Source organism: Lissotriton vulgaris, chromosome 6, assembly GCF_964263255.1.
Source record: "Lissotriton vulgaris chromosome 6, aLisVul1.2, whole genome shotgun sequence".
Lineage (NCBI taxonomy): Eukaryota > Metazoa > Chordata > Amphibia > Caudata > Salamandridae > Lissotriton > Lissotriton vulgaris.
The window spans coordinates 1,103,763,939-1,103,784,044 of NC_141694.1; the positions used below are offsets into that span (position 1 = coordinate 1,103,763,939).

At 42.5% G+C, this 20,106-nt stretch overlaps 1 protein-coding gene across 1 annotated transcript in view; it reads right to left on the reverse strand.

Moving 5' to 3' along the window:
- Positions 1 to 471: 471 nt before the first annotated feature.
- Positions 472 to 20,106, reverse strand: part of AIG1 (androgen induced 1) — a 1,923,620-nt gene continuing 1,903,985 nt past the window's right edge. The window contains exon 6 of the mRNA XM_086925350.1: positions 472 to 906. Coding sequence (XP_086781476.1) covers positions 869 to 906 — 38 coding nt within the window. The 3' untranslated portion in view covers positions 472 to 868. The remainder of the gene's footprint in view (positions 907 to 20,106) is intronic.

The window sequence follows — 20,106 nt, forward strand, 5'->3', positions numbered from 1 at the left end:
GAGCAGTGGATTGACACAGGTACTTGGTCCATGCTCCGGGGATGGCCAAACCCAAGATGAGGCATGAGGTGTGCATGCCATGGACAAATGAGGATCAAGGATTTCAGAGTAACGATAGAGTGAGAAAATGGTAAGCCAATGGGCGGGCTGAAGCCCACATATTGAAAACAACATATCCCTTCAAGAGACAGGGGCTAAGACCTAAAAAATTACCTTCATTTGTATTCTTTGCCTTGGTTTAGATGGGTTTAAAGTTATGTTTTCATAGCATTCTAATGCATATATACAGTGACCAGAAATTAGGATTTAAAGCAGCAAGATATGATAAGGAAATATTTACTCCTTGAATAAATTCATGTTTCCAGCATTTTGTAGACCTTGTGACAAGAAACTCCACCCCTAGTTTTAATAACATATAACTTTGTACAATTAAGCAACATTTTAAAAAGAATGGTCCACAATATGAAAACTGGCATTGTTTTGTCCACTTTATTAAGTTAACATGGAATCGCATAAGTGATGCTTCCAGCAAATGATGATGACGACAGTTTCAATGAAATAAGACAGAGAGAGTGGTGATGTGGAATAAAAAAAATGTAACAAAAAAAACTAAGAACTGTTTGGCTTTCAAAGGGTGATGTAGTCAGCATACACTAGGGGGCAGTAAACACCATGCTAAGAAAGCGTAGGCTAAGTCATTTGTGAAAGTCACGCCCAGTATAAAAATGCAAATATCCTTCCACTGATGCCACTACGTCCACACACACACTGTTGTGTTTCACAGGACTTCTTATCCTTTGTTTGCACTGTGCTAGTTGCCTGGCAGAGTAATTCAGGGTGAAATATGGTTATCCGGTTCGTCGACCTCTCAGTCCACTTTAGGCTTCTCTTGTCTTCCTTCCATACCTGAAATGAAATGCAGAGATTATTATACACGTATCTTAAAAAAAAAAAGAAAAAAATCCTTTAGGCACATTAACAGCTCTTATTTTTGGGCACCAGGACTTGTTTTTCATCATCAGACATTGACGCGACAGAGTGGCAGAAAAGTGAAAACGAAGGAGGCAGAAAAAAAGGAAAAAACGTAACATAGGATGAAAGGGGATAAAATAGAACCCGCCAGAGTGATATAAAGAGACAGGAAGAGTAGGGTGGGGAAAGAAAGAGGCACGAGGTGGGCGGAAGGCCAGGGAGGATGGCATTCGTCAACCCCGCGTTTGGTGTGCCCTTGAGAAAAACCTTGGGCACCTTTATTTATTTATTTGAATATCTTTCCAGATTAAGAACTGACAACATTTCTAAAAAGAAAATAGAAACACTATCTTGACATTCCTGACATTTTAGCAATACAGGGCAGAGCAGAATACAAATGGTTTAGTTTCAGTTTATTGTTGAATACTTAAAATATTAACAAACATAACAAGCATTTTCAAAGCTAATAGGTTTGATGTTTCTATTGGGATGCTCTAGCGAAGCTCAAAAAGTATTTTCTCCAGAAAGCCCTTTATGGAGAGCAAAGTGGTCTATGTTTAGACACCAATGGCACTTTCTATGCCCCTGAAAGATAAGATGATAAAACTAAATAGCATATTTTTATGTCTTCAAAGACGGTGTTAAGTAACACAGAATGTATTATGAAATAAGCACATACGTTTCCACTACAAAACTCTTCAATTAAGTCATAATTTATGCAAGTACAAATAATACGAATGAACTTAAAATGAGTGGAAATCAATTATTTTAAATGGCATGTAGCTAAAAAATCTCTCTTTTAGATGGTCTGCTTTATTAATTAATAAAAATAACTTTAGCACACTGCCACACAAATATCTTTTCAAGGGGCATATTATCAAGACAAGCGATAAAATTATCGCCTTTTTAGCAGCAGAAAACTGCCGCTAAAATGGTGATACTGGGCGTGATAATATGCTCTATGGTATTCCAATTGAAACTCAGGTTAGATATCCTTCACATCTAACATGGGCTTCACTTGGAATTCCATAGAGCATATTATCAAGCCCATTATCGCTGTTTCAGCAGCAGTTTTCTGCCGCTAAAGCGGCGATAACTTTATCGCCTGTCTTGATAATATGCCCCCAAGTTTCAAGCTTCAAATTTGAAACTTGAACTTGAAACCTGAAACACAAACATAAACCTCTCTGCTATTTGACAAAAAGTCCATTAACATTTTTGCACTTGTGGTCCTGGATGCTAAGAAGGGCTTGCACTGAAATAAGTCAGAAGTTGCTGATAATATTCAGTAAATGAGTACTTTGTTTTGGTAGAGCGCATGGGCGTTGATTGACCAAAATGCCTGGGGTAGTGGAAATCAAGTACCCTTTGACCTTAATATCACAGGAAGTGACATCATATGACCCCTGACCAGGATTTATTTCAAGAAAGACATGTCACATTACTTCATCACACACACACACCCTTACATCTGCTTACCCGCATTCTTATTTAGTCTCACTCACTTGCATTACCTCTTAATCACAACCATACTTGCTCATACTTACTGACACTCAGGCCCTGGTTGACTAAGGCTTGGCACCATGCTTTTGTCACTATTGTGTTACAAACTTGGTGCGAAGTGTTAGGGTGGGATTTACTATCCAAAGCAAATTCTGATTTGCTTTGGATAATACCCCAAAGTACGGTAAAATTGCACTAAGCTTTGCTTTGAGTTATTTTTCGTTAAGTGGCATGCCATGGATGGTGCATGCCAGTTCCCGTGCAGCCACCTATGGGTTTTGACGCAAATCCCTCTCTACAAACATTGGTAGAGAGGAATTTGCTCCAGAATATTTTGACTGTTCAAGATAGGCATATCGAAGAGAGATTTTTCATTTCTTCTCATTTTTCCAACATTGCCATAGTTCTACATTGTACAGCACACATATAAAGTGAGAACAACATTAAAGCATAGTTTATGTATTGGAATGTACCCTTTCCAGTACAAAACCTATGCTTCAGAGAACGCACACACCCTTGCACTATGGCGCCAGGGTGTGTGCATTGGCGCGTGGCTGCCAAAAGAGAGCCAGCGCACAGGGAGAGAAACAATGAACTGAAACATACACATACTCTTATCACACATCATAAGAAAAAAATTACCTATGCCTCTAGTGACTTCACAACACTTATTCATATGAAGTAAGATGAACGCAAACTAATACGTTTACCTTAGCAGTAATTTCTGCCTTTTATTTCATTATTTTTTTAAAATTAATATCTTTGATCACAAAAAGAACACATAGTCAACTAAACGAAATACCACATTAGTACTTACACAGTGAAAATGAACAACTTGAAAATGTGTTTTGGCATACAATTACAAATAAACTCATAATAATCAAACAACAATACAAACAAATGAAATGTCAAAAAAACAATCAATATATACACAATTCGAAATACACATTTTTCATACAAAAATGGTAAATTAGACAACTAGCACCCTTATATTTAGGATAAATCAATTCCTCTGAAATATCAGGGGCACAAGAGGGTGTATTTGCAATATTTAACCAAGGAGTTGAGTTCCTTTGTCTGCCGACGCGTTTCGAGTGCCGGTTAAATCAATTGCTGCACTCTCATCAGGGCTGGATTAGTCTTTCTCACGAACAGACTGTTTGTGACAAAAAATGGGAGAGGGGTTTGAGTTTTTATTAAAAAAGGCGCTTCCCAAAACCCTAATTCTTTCTCTATCTGAACAAGTTAGTGGTCTTTTGTCTGATAGCTATGTTTGGGGGGAACATAGCTATCAGACAAAAGAATTACGCCCCATGAGCTAAATCATTCATAATGTATTTTATTGCAGATTGGCAACCACTACCTTGTTACATATTGCTGATGGTCACATCAAACCGGCATAATGCAGGTATGTGACCACTAACTTGTTCAGTTAGAGAAAGAATTAGGGTTTTGGAAAGCGCCTTTTTTTAATAAAAACTCAAACTCCTCTCCCCCTTTTTGTCTCAAACAGTCTGTTCGTGAGAAAGACTAATCCAGCCCTGATGAGAGTGCGGCAATTGATTTAACCGGTACTCGAAACGCGTCGGCAGACAAAGGAACTCAACTCCTTGGTTAAATATTGCAAATACATCCCCTTGTGGCCCTGATATTTCAGAGGATTTGATTTATCCTAAATATAAGGGTACTAGTTGTCTAATGTACCGTTTTTGTATGACAACTTTGTATTTCGAATTGTGTATATATTGATTGTTTTTTATGACATTTCATTTGTTTGTATTGATGTTTGATTATTATTAGTTTATTTGTAATTGTATGTCATAACACATTTTCACCTTGTTCATTTTCACTGTGTAAGTACTAATTTGGTATTTCGTTTAGTTGACTATGTGTTCTTTTTGTGATCAAAGATATTAATTAAAAAAAAAAATGAAATAAAAGGCAGAAATTACTGCTAAGGTAAACGTATTAGTTTGCTTTCATCTTACTTCATATGAATAAGTGTTGTGAAGTCACTAGAGGCATAGGTAATTTTTTTCTTATGTAGTATAACTGGCCCTACCTACCCTCTAATCCTTTGGGCCAAACCCCTCCTTTTTTGACCTTATCTCACATCAACATACTCTCACTGCCAGCACGCACACAACATACATTTATAAATATTTTTACTTACAACACATTGGCTCAGAGGTCCCAGTCTAGCTAAGTGTGCTCTATGTTTTATTACACTAATAGTGAATAACAGAATAATATTGACAATTAGTATAAACTAAAACGTGCTGAAAATATGGAATTTGTGACTGCCTCTGTGCTCTTGCCACTGATTCTGCCACCTCTGAAGCTATAGGTCACAAAGCCAGTGCCAGAGTTCGCACGGTGCAAGCGAGGGGCTGCATCAGCAACCCCTGGTGACCCCTTAATGACATTCTTGGTAGAGCGAAGGTGTTGTTGCATGTATGGTATAAAGCATCCACCTGTGATTCGTGGATGGGCATTCTATAAAAAAACTCTGAAGGCCTGTCTCTGGCTTTCTCTGTCATTGGTGCAACAGTGGTTACAGTCAGTGGCATAACGCAAAATGATGTAGCCCCAGCAGAATGAGATGGGGGTCCTAGAGTCTTACATATCTCACAAATATTCATAGGCATTGACCTTGGCCTGAATGGTGGGCCCTGAATGGGTGGGGTGGTCCTGTCCTGCAGGGGCTTTAGTTACTCCCCTGGTTACAGCACAAGCAAAAGGAGAGAGTTAAAAGGCTCAGCTGTAGAAACATTAGTCTCTTAACATATGTCTTTTGTTTGCCCATCATAAGTTCAACAGCGGGTGTGTGGTTGAAGATTTTGCAAATGGTCCTAACAGGGAGCAATTACTTTATTGCAAGTGTCCATGTTTTTTACTCTACTGATTCAGAAAATTAATGCTGCAAATTCAAACTGCTGAATAGACCAACAACAGCTGCCAGTGGCTATTCCGTCTCTCCTAAACACTAAGGGGCCAATTCCGATCTCGGTCGGAAGGGCTCCGAATCGGGTTCGGGATTAGCGGGTCGGATTCGGAGGCTGAATTTCCGTCCGGTTCGTACACGGGTCCGGACGTCAAAGTACGATGCGAACATGCACAAAATCTCCGTCCGAATCGTTTCCGGGTTCCGAACCGCTCCATACGTCTCAGCCGTAAGCTAACCGTGGCGCGCAATGGAGGCGAATTATGACCGAGCCAATACGATGCTCGATTCGGACAGCCGGATCGAGTCGGAGCTTCCGGCTCGCAATAGCTCCCGAAGCTGGACTTTGGGGGTCGGCATCGGACCCCCTGTTACCCGCAGCCTTACGGCTCGGACACAGGGGGAGACCCATGGGTCTCCTCAACACAGGCATGTACGGTGCAGATAGCACTGACGCGTACCCACTGTAGGGGGCGCACTTGTCCGGAACGTACCTGTTCAGTCAATGGGAGCCCATGTACGCGTTGTACGACCGGCTCCCATTGACCTCAATGGGAGTCCGACCGAAACGAGTCTGACAGCATACGGCTGCATCGTACTCGCTCGGTCGGACTGCAGGAGTCCGGATCGGTTGGAAAACACCCCAGATCCGGCTCGGTCGGAGTGATTTCCGACCCAGATCAGAATCGCTCTCAGAGTAGTAGGTGTGTGGGAGCCTATCTCTAATGATCTCCTGATCTCGAATATTGATTGAACCCGAAAATGCGAGTACCCTCTCTCCCTCCCACATTTAATAGCACAAATTTAGCAGAGTAAAATTAAATCCTAATTAGAAACTGGAACCACTCAAGAACTGATTTCTATATCAAAATTAAGTTTAGAAGGTTAAACACGGAATTGTCAAAATGAGCATTCCAGAGAAATGTGTATGTTTTGCCATGAAGGCTCAGATACAGAATCACAAGTCGTAACAGAAGCCATAGTCAGCTATAAAAATCCCTCTGAATGTCAAACTCATAGGGAGTACTGACGGACTGACAGCATCCTAAGTAATGAAAATCTCAAAATAATCGAGCAGAGTTTCAGGAGGAAAATGGAAAGTCGCCTTGATCCCTCAAAACCAGAGGTTTTTACTTTTTATACTAAATTTGTGCTTATTAATAATTAAAACTGCAAACTTAGCATGACACAATTATGGTTAAGTCACATTGGCAAATCAAACACATTTTCATATATTCAAAATTCTCTTAACACTAACCCATTTCTTCAGATAAGAGAAATCTTCCACTTGCTTCCTCAGTGATTGCACTTTGGAGAGGTGCAACACAATATGAAATATTTCTATGACAATAGCTCATAGACTTTTGTTCTTCTGCATGCCTGCATCAGAACCAACAGTGGAAATGCTTCAAAATGATACATTAGGTCCACGATTTGAAAGTTTCATTCACCATACATACTTTCTAACACTACAGTCCATTTGCTTCATTGCTCTCCATGTTCTGCGGGAACTGTAGGGAAAGAAGGCTTGCAGTGGGTAACTGATTGGGTGGGGGGGGGGGGGGGCGGTGTTAATGACCAGGATCAGAATGAGCAGAACACCAAAAGTCACATCCATTTTAAAAATAGTGGTGTCTGGCACAAAAATGTGGCATAACTATACTACATGATTCATCACAATTCTAAATTAAATATTCAGATTGTTTCAAGCATAAAACAATTAATTCATTGTTTACGGCCATATGCATCATCAAAAATATTAATTTGCACAAATAGCTTGTCCCTCAAAATTGCACACTGGAAAAATGTTAACGGGGGACACATAAGGGATGAAGGAGGGTGGGATGGAGCAAGGAAGAGATATTATGCAGGGGAAATTGAAAGGAGATCGAGAAAGAAAGAAGGGATACAGATTGTTTTGTATATACAATGCATGGTTGAGAAACTAAATTTGTGACAGCAGAGAGTACTTTTTGTATGTAAAATAGTCCCTTCTGTAATCCAATTGAGTCAAACATACCGCCAAAAGATAGAAGGTGAGGCCTTATGTGGGCTGATGCAATTGTGATTGAAAATAGTCATGCCAAGGATGGTTTTTGAATGTAGGTAGCCAATGGCAAAAGGAGGTTGACCCAAAACCCAGTATACAATCTGTTTGCCATGAGCCGTGCAAATGTCATCCACGCCACACTGAGTTGCCATATCATTTACTACAAATCAGTACTTTAAAATTATGCTGTTGGTAGGGCCATAAGCAATACTGAGCCTACACAGGATTAACTGCCCATACTGGTGGCATTTCTCAGATATTGTGGAGACGATAGAGAGATGATTAATGGCTGCCTCCATACAGTTAACCAAACAAGTAGTCATCTTGAACACAAACCCATTTTGTGGTTTCCATTCATACAAAGGACAAATTTCACTGGTTCTGGTTTTCGTTCTCTTTTTACAGCAGTCCAGCTTATGAAATAATGAAACAAAAGGCTCTCTTCCCCCCAACCCGCTGTGGGTATACAGTCTTGCCTTCATGGAGTGAAGGATCCCAGATGATGTAGGGCGTTCTCGGTCGATGACTGATGGGAATTTCTTCATAAAGAATGAATACCCTAGGTGTGATTTCATTGGTCCTGTTGATAAGTTGAGTTGATTCCATCTTTTTTCACACAGATACCTAGTTTTGTGGTTTTCTTTTGATTGACCCATTGCTACTTTTTGTTGGTGTAACTGTTATGTAGTAGCATTGTCTGGTCGTTAAACATCCCCTAGGACCCTCTTCCCCCTTCTTGTGTTCATCATCTATTCCCCCCTCCCCAAATTTAAACGACTTAGACACTAATGCAGACAGTATGCATAATGGGCTGCACTCCTAAATACTTACATAACAGGGTAAAGTATTTTAGCAACTAAGCAGAAACAACTAGACCTTAATTCAAAAGAAATATATTAAGATCTGTTTGCATGCAGGGGGTGGTGTTAGGAGCTGGCCAAAAAGTGAATCTATTTGGCATTCGTGCTCTAAAAAAGGTAGGAAATGGGTCAAACAAACAAATAGAACCGTAGGTCACTCAGCAACGATTTGAATGCCCTGACAACAGATTATTCTGAGTATCGATTGAAGATCCCTCTACCCAGCTTGAAAATCTTCTAGGGAAAGGCTACTTCATCAGTATAGTGTGGACAGGATGTGTGAATCATACAAAATGTAGCACCAGGAAAGAATACATGGAATGGATTTGTTGTAGGCCTGCCATGATGTACTCCTGCCAGGGCAATGACACTTAGAGTTCGCCATAAGTCTCTATGCAACTGCGATTCATTATCTCCCTTTCTTTATATCTGTAAATGTGCAAAATTCCATGGTAAATTCATAGGGTCTTATTCACAAGCCACTTGCGCCGCTGGATCGTCACTTTTTGTGAAGCCCTGGTGGCATAATTTGCTGCCCCATATTTACAAGGACACGAAAAGCCAGCCTGCTTGGCTATTCCTGTCCTTGTAAATACAGCCCCTTTACACGCAGTCCTTTGCATGAAAGGAGCGCTCCATGGGTGTTGCTGTGGGTATTCCCACGCAACACCCATGGAACCTGATACATTCCCAGATTTACGAGAAATCGTAAACCTCGTAATGCTTCTTAATGCTACGCCTCCCCAGGAGAGGTATAGGGAGGCGCAACAAGGAGAAATGTTTTAATTTCTCCCTATTTTCCCCTCTTTCTATGCTTGCTGAATTCTGCATCGCACATAGAACGAGGAAATCACCTCTTGTGATCGTTATGTGCAGGAAGGTGTCCCTTCCTGCACATAAACAATCCTTTAAAAAAAATTACGTTTTTCAACTTCTATGTATGATGCATTAAGCAGCGCACATAGACAGTGGTGTAGCAAAGGAGGGCGAGCCACCCCGGGCAGCACAAGTTTTGGGGGCGGTAACCTTCTCCTGCTCTTACCTGCCATGTCGTAGACAGCAATCACACCCCTTTCTATATTGTGGCTGTCGCGGAGCTGCAAATGCCGCTGAATATCGCAGCACCTCCCGCTCTTCAATGTGTCAGCCCCGGAATGGCAAACGCAGGGACCGCCACATGCGGCCATAGGGCTAACTACGCCACTGCACATAGAAGTTCCAAAATGCGACTTCAGATTGTTTATGTCCAGGAAGGTACACCTTCCTGCACATAAAAACAATCATTCGCCTCAACGCAGGGTGCAAGGGTGCTTGCGTCTGCGCAAGACAGAAAATTGTGCGCCAACAGGGGGGAGCAAAGGGATCCATGATATTGTTGTAGATATGACCCGACCCGTCCATGTGCTTTGGAATTAACTCAGCACAGCACAGCACAGCACAGCACAGCACAGCACAGCACAGCACAGCACAGCACAGCCAAATGGCTTGGACACCACACTGCGTTAATTCCTTGTAAATGAGGCCCATATTTTCCACAGGTGAGGTTATCGCTGTCAAAATAACATTTATTCGGTATAGCACTCAGAGGGTGTTCCTTTCTGAGGTGGATCCACCTCAAATGTAATGACTGGGATGCGGACAAAGGGACATAGAATACATGAGGGCAGAATCAATTCCCAAGGCAGAATCTGAAGTCCATGTTCACATCAGTACGCTTGACTACTTGCTATTTATCTTATTGTCTTTGTTGCAAATATTCCTATGTGGACACATTAAAGACACGTCATGTTTTTTCAGCCTCCCAGCAATCTAACTCTAAGCTGGACTAATTTTGCTCAATGCTGGTAGTGGAATAGCATGCTTGACTACTACTCACCCTATATTTCTATGGTGCATAGGAATGGCCGGATATGGAATCTTAAAGGTACTAAAGCACTTATTTACTTTTGCTCAGCTGCAACTGTCCTTGTCATCTCTGTGGCTACAAATTGGCATCTTGTTGAACAGAAGGCATCTCGCCAAAGCACCACATTGCACTAATCTCCCAAAAGATTTAGGTTAGGTCTAACTCACTAACAGGCTGTCGCCAGAAAAGCACTCTGCCTCCAGCCACCTGATTGGCTACAACCAGCCAACACTATGTGCATTATTATTCAAGAAACTTATTGATAGTGGAGGTTCATGCCATTGGTTACATTGTTTGTGGAACCTCTCTATTTATACATTGTTACATCACGCCTAATATAACTCCATTCATTTAAGAGCAATCTCACTTATTGTTAGTGTTAGTCTCTTTGTGATGTGTGGTGTTCATATATTCACACAAGTAGCCACTTTTTTATAGTGGCAAAATATGTATAGTATGCCTATTGGTTGCATCATTTGCGGTACCCCTCTATTTGTACATCGCTTGTATTTAACAATCTCATTTATTACCAGCTCCTTTGTGATGTGCCTCTGTGTGATGTCCTTATACTCTTTTTCAAAGCTCTGTTCTTTACTTCACTCAAGTGTTTTTTCTATGGACATTGTTTCGAGAACATGTATCTCCCTCTTACACTTAATAATACCACTTTTTTCTTCTTCTCCTGGTGCTCTGTATGCTAACTTCTGAAGGAGCTAGGATTCTTATCAAGATTTTTACCTTATCAGTCCTCCAGAATCCCAGAACAGATTTTTTCCAGCATGGCCTCCTTCCATCCTGCGTCCGTGGACGTGTCCTTGGATCCCAGGCACCTTCCCCACCAAATGTTGCAGATGGACATTCCTCTGGCACCTTCTCGTCCACACTCCTACCGACCTAACTTCTAAACAATGGATCTTTCTACCTAACGAGCTACGTGGCCTTGCACCTGCAACTGAAATACGTGAGAAGCAACCTTGTGCACATCCAGTTACAATTCAATATTCTCTGAGAACAGCACCCTTCCCAACATGAAGCTATTTCAGAAGAATAACCAATGTTAACTAAAGATATTACAATTAGGCCTCTACTGGCTTTTCTTCATGTCCCAGGCCTTTACACGTTTAAACGCATTTCTAAATGATTCTACCTTATAAGCAATGCACTCTATTCTATTACAAAAACAACATTACTCTTCAACTCTAAAATGTAAGCTCTTTTCTATGTTAAAGAGTCACATTCTGTCTCCTGCACATGCAACTCTTAATATGGCACGTTTACTAATTTAGCAATACACATGTTTAATAACATTTCTTCATTATATAAAGCATCGCACTCCTGTTAAGGCTCTACATTAGACGACAAACACTATGAATGTACCATTCACACATTGCACTAATTCCTAACCTAATCTTACATTTCTGAAAAACATATAAGTATTTTCTCTAAATATTAGGGTGCTGACTACGGGTGATTACAATGCACCCCTACAATTTTCAAAATAACATGGCACTCTCTCAGTTCCACCCTTTGATGACCTGTGTCATCACACAATACACCACCCTCAAGGAAAGAACCGAGTTAAACAGAGCTTATTGCCTCTTTCCCTCTCTTGAGCAACTCCATGTTCTTAAGATTCCGATATTGACTGTCCTGCAGTCTCTCCATTCGTCTTTCTTGCACTCTCAGTGATCTCTCTAATCTGCCTGATTTGTACTATTTGTAGGCTCTAATCAAACCCCACAATCCAATAGACACATGCCACAACTTTAATAAGGGGTTTCAACATAAAACCAAGAAAACCCTTTCCAAGGTTTCCAGTCCAACTCCCTACTTTGCCAAACCCTTTGCCAACCTTTTCCCACACAGTTTCCTCAGTCAGATGTTCAATTTCGCTATGAATCGCAGTAATGTTGCTTATATATTTCTCCAGATCTTTGCTGTTGCCTTGTATATAAGAACAACATTCTTGGACCTTCAAAAGTTTACAGACTCCTCCCTCTTTTGCTAGAAGGACGTCTAAAGCAAAACGATTTTGCAAAACCATAGTCCTTATCGATAACATCTCACCTTCAACCAACACCAACGATTTAGCTGTATTCGTTGACAATTCATCCACAACGGTCGCCAACCTTCTGATTTTCACATCATTCAGGATCACTCCAAAAGTTGGTATCATTGCTCCAAAAATGTCTCCAACTATGGCTCCTGCACTTTCACTTCGCTTCACTCTCACATGTTTTCCTCCCTCTAAAAGCTCAAATCTTCTGTATGGTAAATCTTGGGAAAAATGATTGCTAGATAACAGGCTTAATAGCATTTCTCAGGCAGTCACACATATGCATTCCTCCCGCAAACAAAATACACAGTCGGAATAACCTGCACCACACTTTGCAAGAAGTTCTTTGAATAATACTCCAAAGTGAAAGCAAGCTCACACGTGGTATGACCTACATACAAATTCTCATACTATGTCTGTGGTCTATGAATGCACAACTTCCCTTTCTGCACTTCATCTAGAGCTATCGGACCATAACTTCCCTTTGACTTGTGCAGCTTTTCTTCGTCAGTCCAATCTACTTTACCCTGTCCTGAATCTCACAACTGCTCTTGTTTCCGGTACCTATCTTCCACTTGTTCTATGAATTTCTTCTCTGTATCTGACAGTAAACATGTCAGATTATGGAGATGAGCATAAGACGTATCCAACTCTTGAGTCGGAATGAAATACGTCCAGAGTCTGTCTTCTGATTTGTAATAATCATACTTGGTCAAATGCTTGTAAGCAGGTACTTCATGAAGTACAACATAATCTTTCGAGTAGAAATACTCAAAATGATTACGTCCATAAAAAATACTAAGCAGCAAACGACATGAAATTCCATAAGTCAATGGAAGGTGATGGTATCTAATACCCTCATCTACAGAGGCAGGTAATTGCATACACACATAACAATCTTTTGCATCCATGGCCTCAATATACTCATACAACAACTTTGCATATGCATTAAGATTGAAATTTCCTCTAGACAGATCTGCATGTAACCTACGACTCTTCTCTAGCAGCAAAGCTCTTTTGGCTCCTATTTTGACCTCTTTTTCACTAGGAGTAGTAGGTGTAGTTGTTCCCTCTACCTCCACTGCCTGCTCATGTGGTACTAAATATGAAACTACAACTACCAGAACAATGAAGAGTATCACTCCTCCTATGAGTGTGCCTACAATGCACCTGGCTCTATGATTCGGGTTCCCATCCTCCATGGTCTCAGGACAAATTTATAGCTTTTCTTGTTCGGCAACAAATTTCACAGTCTCCTTTCTCCAACTTCAGTTACTTGAAGCAACTCGAATCACACCTTAGAAGACTGGAAGTCCCCTTTGAATTTCAGTTCCTTATTTACAGTTTTCAAAGACAACCCTGACCCTTCTCCGTCCGCCATGGGAAGCCCCTAAATTTCTTCTTCTTCCACTCGGACCTAGGTTGTCAAACTTAATTTATTTACAAAAAATCTCATTCATCCATAATAAGATTTGTTCCAACTGCCTTTAGCACATATTCCAAAAGTTCAAGACAAATAATAGATTCATGAGATGGTATTTCATGATCAAACGTAGGAAAGAGCAGTCTACTCAAGATCAGATGGCAAATTCTTCTCAGTATCGGTGGATTTGGGTCTGTGATTGGTCAGTACACCCTCAATTTCAAGTCCTGGCACCAACAAGAGCACATCCAATTTGACGTTAGGGCTGGTACTGATCACTGTCACTGCCCTCACCCTCCCCGATCGTAGTACTCCTGGCATCAGTCACAAGGTAAGTCCACTCAGGAATTGCGTACCTCCGACAAGGCATCCTCGTTTGTCTTAATCTCCTTAGACCTCCATGAGCTTGCCCTTCTTCGCCATCGTCCGATTCAGATTCCTCAGACACAGGAGCAAGGTCTCTTTCAGAAACCAGTCTCAAGTTCAGTCGCCTTTGTCTCTCCGGCCACTGTTCCTCTGCTCTGCTGGCTCTTGCACCCTTCTGCTTGCTCACCCTGCTCACAACTTTCTCCAGCTGAGTTTGACTCCGGACCACTTTCACAGCAACTTCCCCTTTCTGAATCAGTTTCGGAGTCACTGCCGTTGTGATTCTCCTCAGCTTGGTCTAGTCAGCAACCAGCTGCATCAGACACCCTCACAGCTTGGCTTGTCTCCTCCTGTGGCCCTGCTACATCTGCTGAATTTTCATTCGGGAGAGGAGCTGTTTCTTCCAAGGGTGCTGAAACTCGACGAGTAAGGAAAGCATGTATCCAGTTCGGCAGACCCCCACACTTTGCAGCAGTGTTCGTGACAAGGATGACTTGGTAAGGGCCTCTCCACCGGACATCCAAGCAGCTCTTTCGCACGTGCTTCCGAACCAACACCCAGTCCCCTGGACTCAGGTCATGACAGAGATCACTGGATGCCGGGACCACAGCAGCCTTCACCTGATGAGACACAGAACAGACGACATCAGCGAGTCTCTTACAATAATCGAGGATCAGATCATCTGTGATAATAATCTGGGCCGCTGCTGGCACCGCTGGCATCCTCATAACCCTTCCCATCAGCACTTCATGAGGGGAAAGACCTGTTCTCCTGTCTGGGGTAATGCGCACACTCATGAACACGAAAGGCAAAGCATCTGGCCACTTTAGAGACGTAGATGAACACACTTTTGCCATTCGAGCTTTCAGAGTCCCATTTATCTGCTCCACTATTCCAGAAGCCTCTGGACGATAACTACAATGGAGACTCTGATCAATATTCAGTGCTGTGCAAAGCATCTTCATGATTTCGCTATGAAAATGCGTTCCTCTGTCCGATTCCAAAGAGGTCAGAATCCCAAATCGAGGGACAAGCTCCCGCATAACAGCTTAGCTACTGTGAGTGTATCGCACCTACGGGTCGGATATGTCTCCACCCACCTTGATAATACAAACACCACTACCAAAATGTACCTCAAGTGGTTGCACCTAGGCATCTCAATGAAATCCAATTGCATTCTGTTGAAAGGCCCCCCTGACCTCCCAATGTGAATCATGGTTGCTGCAGTCCTCTTTCCGACATTCTTTTGTCGGCACGTAATACATCTCTGGCACACAGCTTCTGCCACGGCACGAAAACCATGGATTGTACCATGTTTCTCAGAACACTCGCTCTATCGCATCTCTTCCTAAAGGCACTGCACCATGAATCTGTCTTGCCATCGGACTCAACAACTCATCTGGCAACACTGCTCTTCCATCACCAGAGACCCAAATGTCCACATCCCCTTTCACGCAGCCTGAATTGATCCACACATTCTTCTCGTGGTCTGACACCTGTTCTTGCAAACACTTGAGCTCATCCCAAGTATCTGCCATGGCCAGCATCATGTTAAAAATTGGTTCTCTCCTTGCCCCCTACAACCTGGTTCTCAGTGAAGATATAACCTTGTTCGTCACAGAATCGTACAACTTCATCCGCATAGCGGTTTCCAAGTGACACAAAATCTGTCCCTTTATAACAGCGATGTCCTTGGGACGTTGTAAGGCCTCTAGAAGCAACCTCACAAACTCCCCATTGCGGATGGGTGATCCTGACGTTGTCATGTAACCTCTCTGACAATAACTGTCCGAAGATATGAACCACACCAAACCCATACTGGCTGTCAGTATAAATGGTAATCCGAATCTGATCTGCTGCTAGACAAGCACAAGTCAAAGCAATAATCTCAGCTACCTGAGCGGAGTATACTCCTTCCAGGCACTCAGCTTCAACTACTCCGGTAATGGTACATACAGCATATGCTGCTCTCAATTGACCAACACTGTCTCTTAAACATGAACCATCAACGAAGAAAATTTCATCAAGGTCAACCAATGGTTCATCGATAATGTCAGGTCTCGGTTTGGTGCAAAGTTCAGTCACATCAAGACAATCGTGGTCCGCACAATCTTCATCAAGCGTTTATGGCCGTTTATGGCAACACCATCAAGGTAGCAGGATTCAAAACAGAACACCTATTAAGGGTCACATTCTCCGCAGCAAGTATGACCTGCTCATAGTGTGTGAGCATATTGTTCATCAGGTGCTGCGGCTTGGTACTTGTCATCAACAATTCAACAGAATGTGGAACATGTACAGTCAAAGGGTGACCTATCACAATGCTTTCACACCTTTCAATGCTGACACCTGTTACAGCAACGGATTTGAGACATCCAGGCAACGCTGAAGCTACTGGATCTAAAGTAGCTGAGAAATAGGCAACTGGTCTACGGACACCTCCATGATCTTGTACTAGTACTGTTAAAGCACAACCTTCTCGTTCACAGCAGAATAGTGAAAAAGACTTATTGTAGTCAAGCATTCCCAGTGCAGGAGCACAACAGAGATCCTCTTGCAACTCAAGGAAAGCCTTCATACATTTGTTGTCCGATGGTACCGGATCACTCACATCCTTGTGCGTCAGTCTCTGCAAAGGCTTTGCCTTCAAGGAGAAGTTGGCAATCCACTGGCGACAGTAGCCAACCATCCTTTGTAACATCCTAACCTCTCTCTGAGTAGAAGGCACCATCATACCCATGATCGCCTCTATCTTGCCTTTTTCTATTCAGTGACCCAAGTACTGCACCTCATTCAAACTGTTCTATAATGTGTTTGGCGATACCTTGTGCCCATTCTCTGCCAAATGATTCAGTAAGGCAATGGTATCAATCCTGCATGCTTCCTCAGTCTCTGACGCGATAAGGAGGTCATCGGTGTACTGTACGAGAACAGAGTTCTGCAGCAGTACAAGACTCTCAAGATTCTTCTTCAAGATCTGATTAAAGATCAATGGACTCTCTGTGTACCCCTGAGGGATACAACACCATGTTAAGACACGATTTTCCAACTTAAGAGCAAAGAGAAATTGTCTCTCCTTATGCAGAGGGATCGAGAAGAAACCCTGACACTGATCAATCACGGTAAACGACTCAGCTTGACACGGAATCTGAAATAGTATCACAGATGGATTTGGTACCACTGGACTACAGGGAACAACTATATTGTTGATCCGGCGCAGGTCCTGTACAATCCTGAACTCCCCACTCGGTTTCTGCAATCCCATAATAGGCGAGTTACATGGACTGCCCATTACTTCCTTCAGAATTCCTTGCTTAATCATGGACTCAATCACAGGCTTTATCCCTGCAGTTGTTTCTGGAGTCAAATTGTATTGAGGCGTTCTTGGGAATTCAGTATTCTGCTTAACCTGAATCTTAACTGGTTCAACTCCCTTGATCAATCCTAAGTCTTCTCCAGTAAAGTCCCACACTTCCTGCGAGACTGAATCTCTCAAGTCAAGTGGAAGCTCTTCCATTGTCAAAACAGGATACATCTCTATACAAACATGCTGATTGGCGACCTTAACGGTAGCATCATCATCATTCATTTGCAGTTTTATCATTTGGGGGTACAATAGATGGTACAATTAAGCCTACACAGGAGATCCCTCCCTAGTAAACACATAGGACTCAAGTCGCACACCACAAACTGATGTCTGTCACAAAACGATATTCACAGGAATCAGTTCTGTCAAGGGATTTGTCATCTTCCTATTTGCAACACCTACAACTTGGATTGTCTGTCCCGAGAGGGGTAGGTTGGGGACTACTGCCGATCTTACAGTAGAATGGGTAGCACCAGTATCAACCAGAAAGGTGGTGGGGTGACCAAATGGTCCCCTCTGGTCTACCTCCAAGACGGCCCCAAGAGTTCAGTCTTCCTCCCCCCTCAGGCACCGTCATGCCAACCGGTCTAAATAACAATCATCACTCTCATCAAAAAGAGGCATCTGCTGGTACGTCCGAGTCCCTGATGGGATCCGCGGTGGCTGGGGAACCTGTACTCGCAGAGCTGAAGTCCCCCCTTCGGCCGTTTTAGACTTTGACACAGCTGTTGTCACTTGAGGCACCTGTACCTGTTCTACCTCTTCCTCCTGCTCAACCTGATTTGCAGGATGCAGGATGCAAGGGACACTTGCGTCTCCAGTGTCCAATCTGATGACACTGAGTCTACTCTTGGCTTGGAATCTTCTATATTTCCCTTCGTCTTTTTCTGACCATTCTGCTTCCTTCCCAGCGTACCTCCTCCAGACTGCACCTGACTTTTTTCCGGCGCCTGCATTTGGACCAACATCAGCAGCTCGTCCTGCCAACAAATCAAATGCTGCTGGATCATAAGGCAGATATCAGGCCTCAATCCCAAAACAAACTTTTAAACAAACTGTCCCATGACCTTAGGATCCATTACATCCAACCCACTGTACTGCTTAAAGACTTGCAACAGTCTTTCGTAATATTCATGTACTGTCTCCTTTGGTTCCCAACCCGTCTGATCTACCTTCACCCAGTCAACATCCTGTGGGGATACCTTAGATTTTAGCCAGATGATCGCCTGTTCATATTTTTTCATGACCAAAGGCGATGGCCCGTTTGTGACAACGTCTCTGTCTGATTCAGCAGCGGGCCACTCAATCGTAACCTTACGTGCAACACACAAACCTCCAGGAACCACAATGTCGAATAAGGTGTTCAAATCGAAGAGATCTTAACCAACCTCTCAACCTGCTTGTACCACTCAATTGGATTTTCCCTCAACTTTGGAAAATCGTTTGTGAATGCTGCCAAATCTCCTCGACTCTAAGGCACATGCATGTATCCTTCATAAGCCACTTCCCGTAAAGGGTATGCCCCAACTCTTGCTATTCTCCCTCCTGGATTGGATGTCTCTACCACACTCCTTCTGACACTCTTTTTCTTTGATCACCGTTCTTCCCATTTGTCGAGTCTCCTCCAGGCTCGTATTCCTATAATCAGCTCTTTAATGTGGGTCTTTAAGCCAATTACCCTCTTCTCTTCTAGATCTTGATCAGTGTATTGCAACCTATGATTCCTCTGCAACATTTTTGTCCTGGACAGGTCCACATCATATTTATTTGCCAATTCAGTCAGTTTCTCATGTGTCGAGCTCGCTACAAACAGCAACTCATCTGGCTCATAGAGTTCCACTCTCTCTAGGGGTAAATTTGTTCAACTATCTCATCCACTTCTGCTTTGAGTCTCATTACATCCAGCCTTTTCGCTGTCACTGCTGCTGACAGGGTACCTCTACTAAATACACCGCTCAATTTCCTGTAAGCACTGTCCTGTTCTCGGCACCCATTCACTTCGGGTGTTTCTCTAAAACCCGTTCTGTTCTCTGCACTCCCACGGTCTCATTTCTCTCTTGGCCCCTCGCTGGTGGCATTTCTCTCTTGGCCCCAAGACTGCAGGAAAAATAATGATAAGTGAAGTATATTATACATCCAATTTTCATAAAGAAGTAAACAGGTCAGTGGTGTATTACCACCCTACCAGGTATAAATCCAATGTATACGTGAATGAGATCTATCTCTTCATTCCCAGCTTTCAGTGGGAGTAAGCCTCCCCTCACCCGGCAACTGCTCAGTGGTTGAGGCCCGCGCTTTCCGTCGGTACCTCTTAGAAATCCGGAAGCAGTGTGGGAGTGTACTTCACTTATCATTATTTTTCCTGCAGTAGCAATTAACATCAGCAAGGTCCTGAAGAAAGCCGGGCAATTTGGCCGCACGGCTGAAACATGTCGACCTCACTCTTTGCCAGGAGATAGTTAATTTTTTTCAATACTATCAGGCGGTTTTTATTTATGGCATCAGGACAATACTTAATAAATATTTTTTTGTCCTTTTAGTCATTTTTATCTCACACACAGTTATCACCTGCACTGCACTCCATCAGTGGTCTCATATTTTGAACAAAAACTGTGGCTGAGAACTTCTGAGAGTATGAGGTCAAGTTTGCATTCATGTT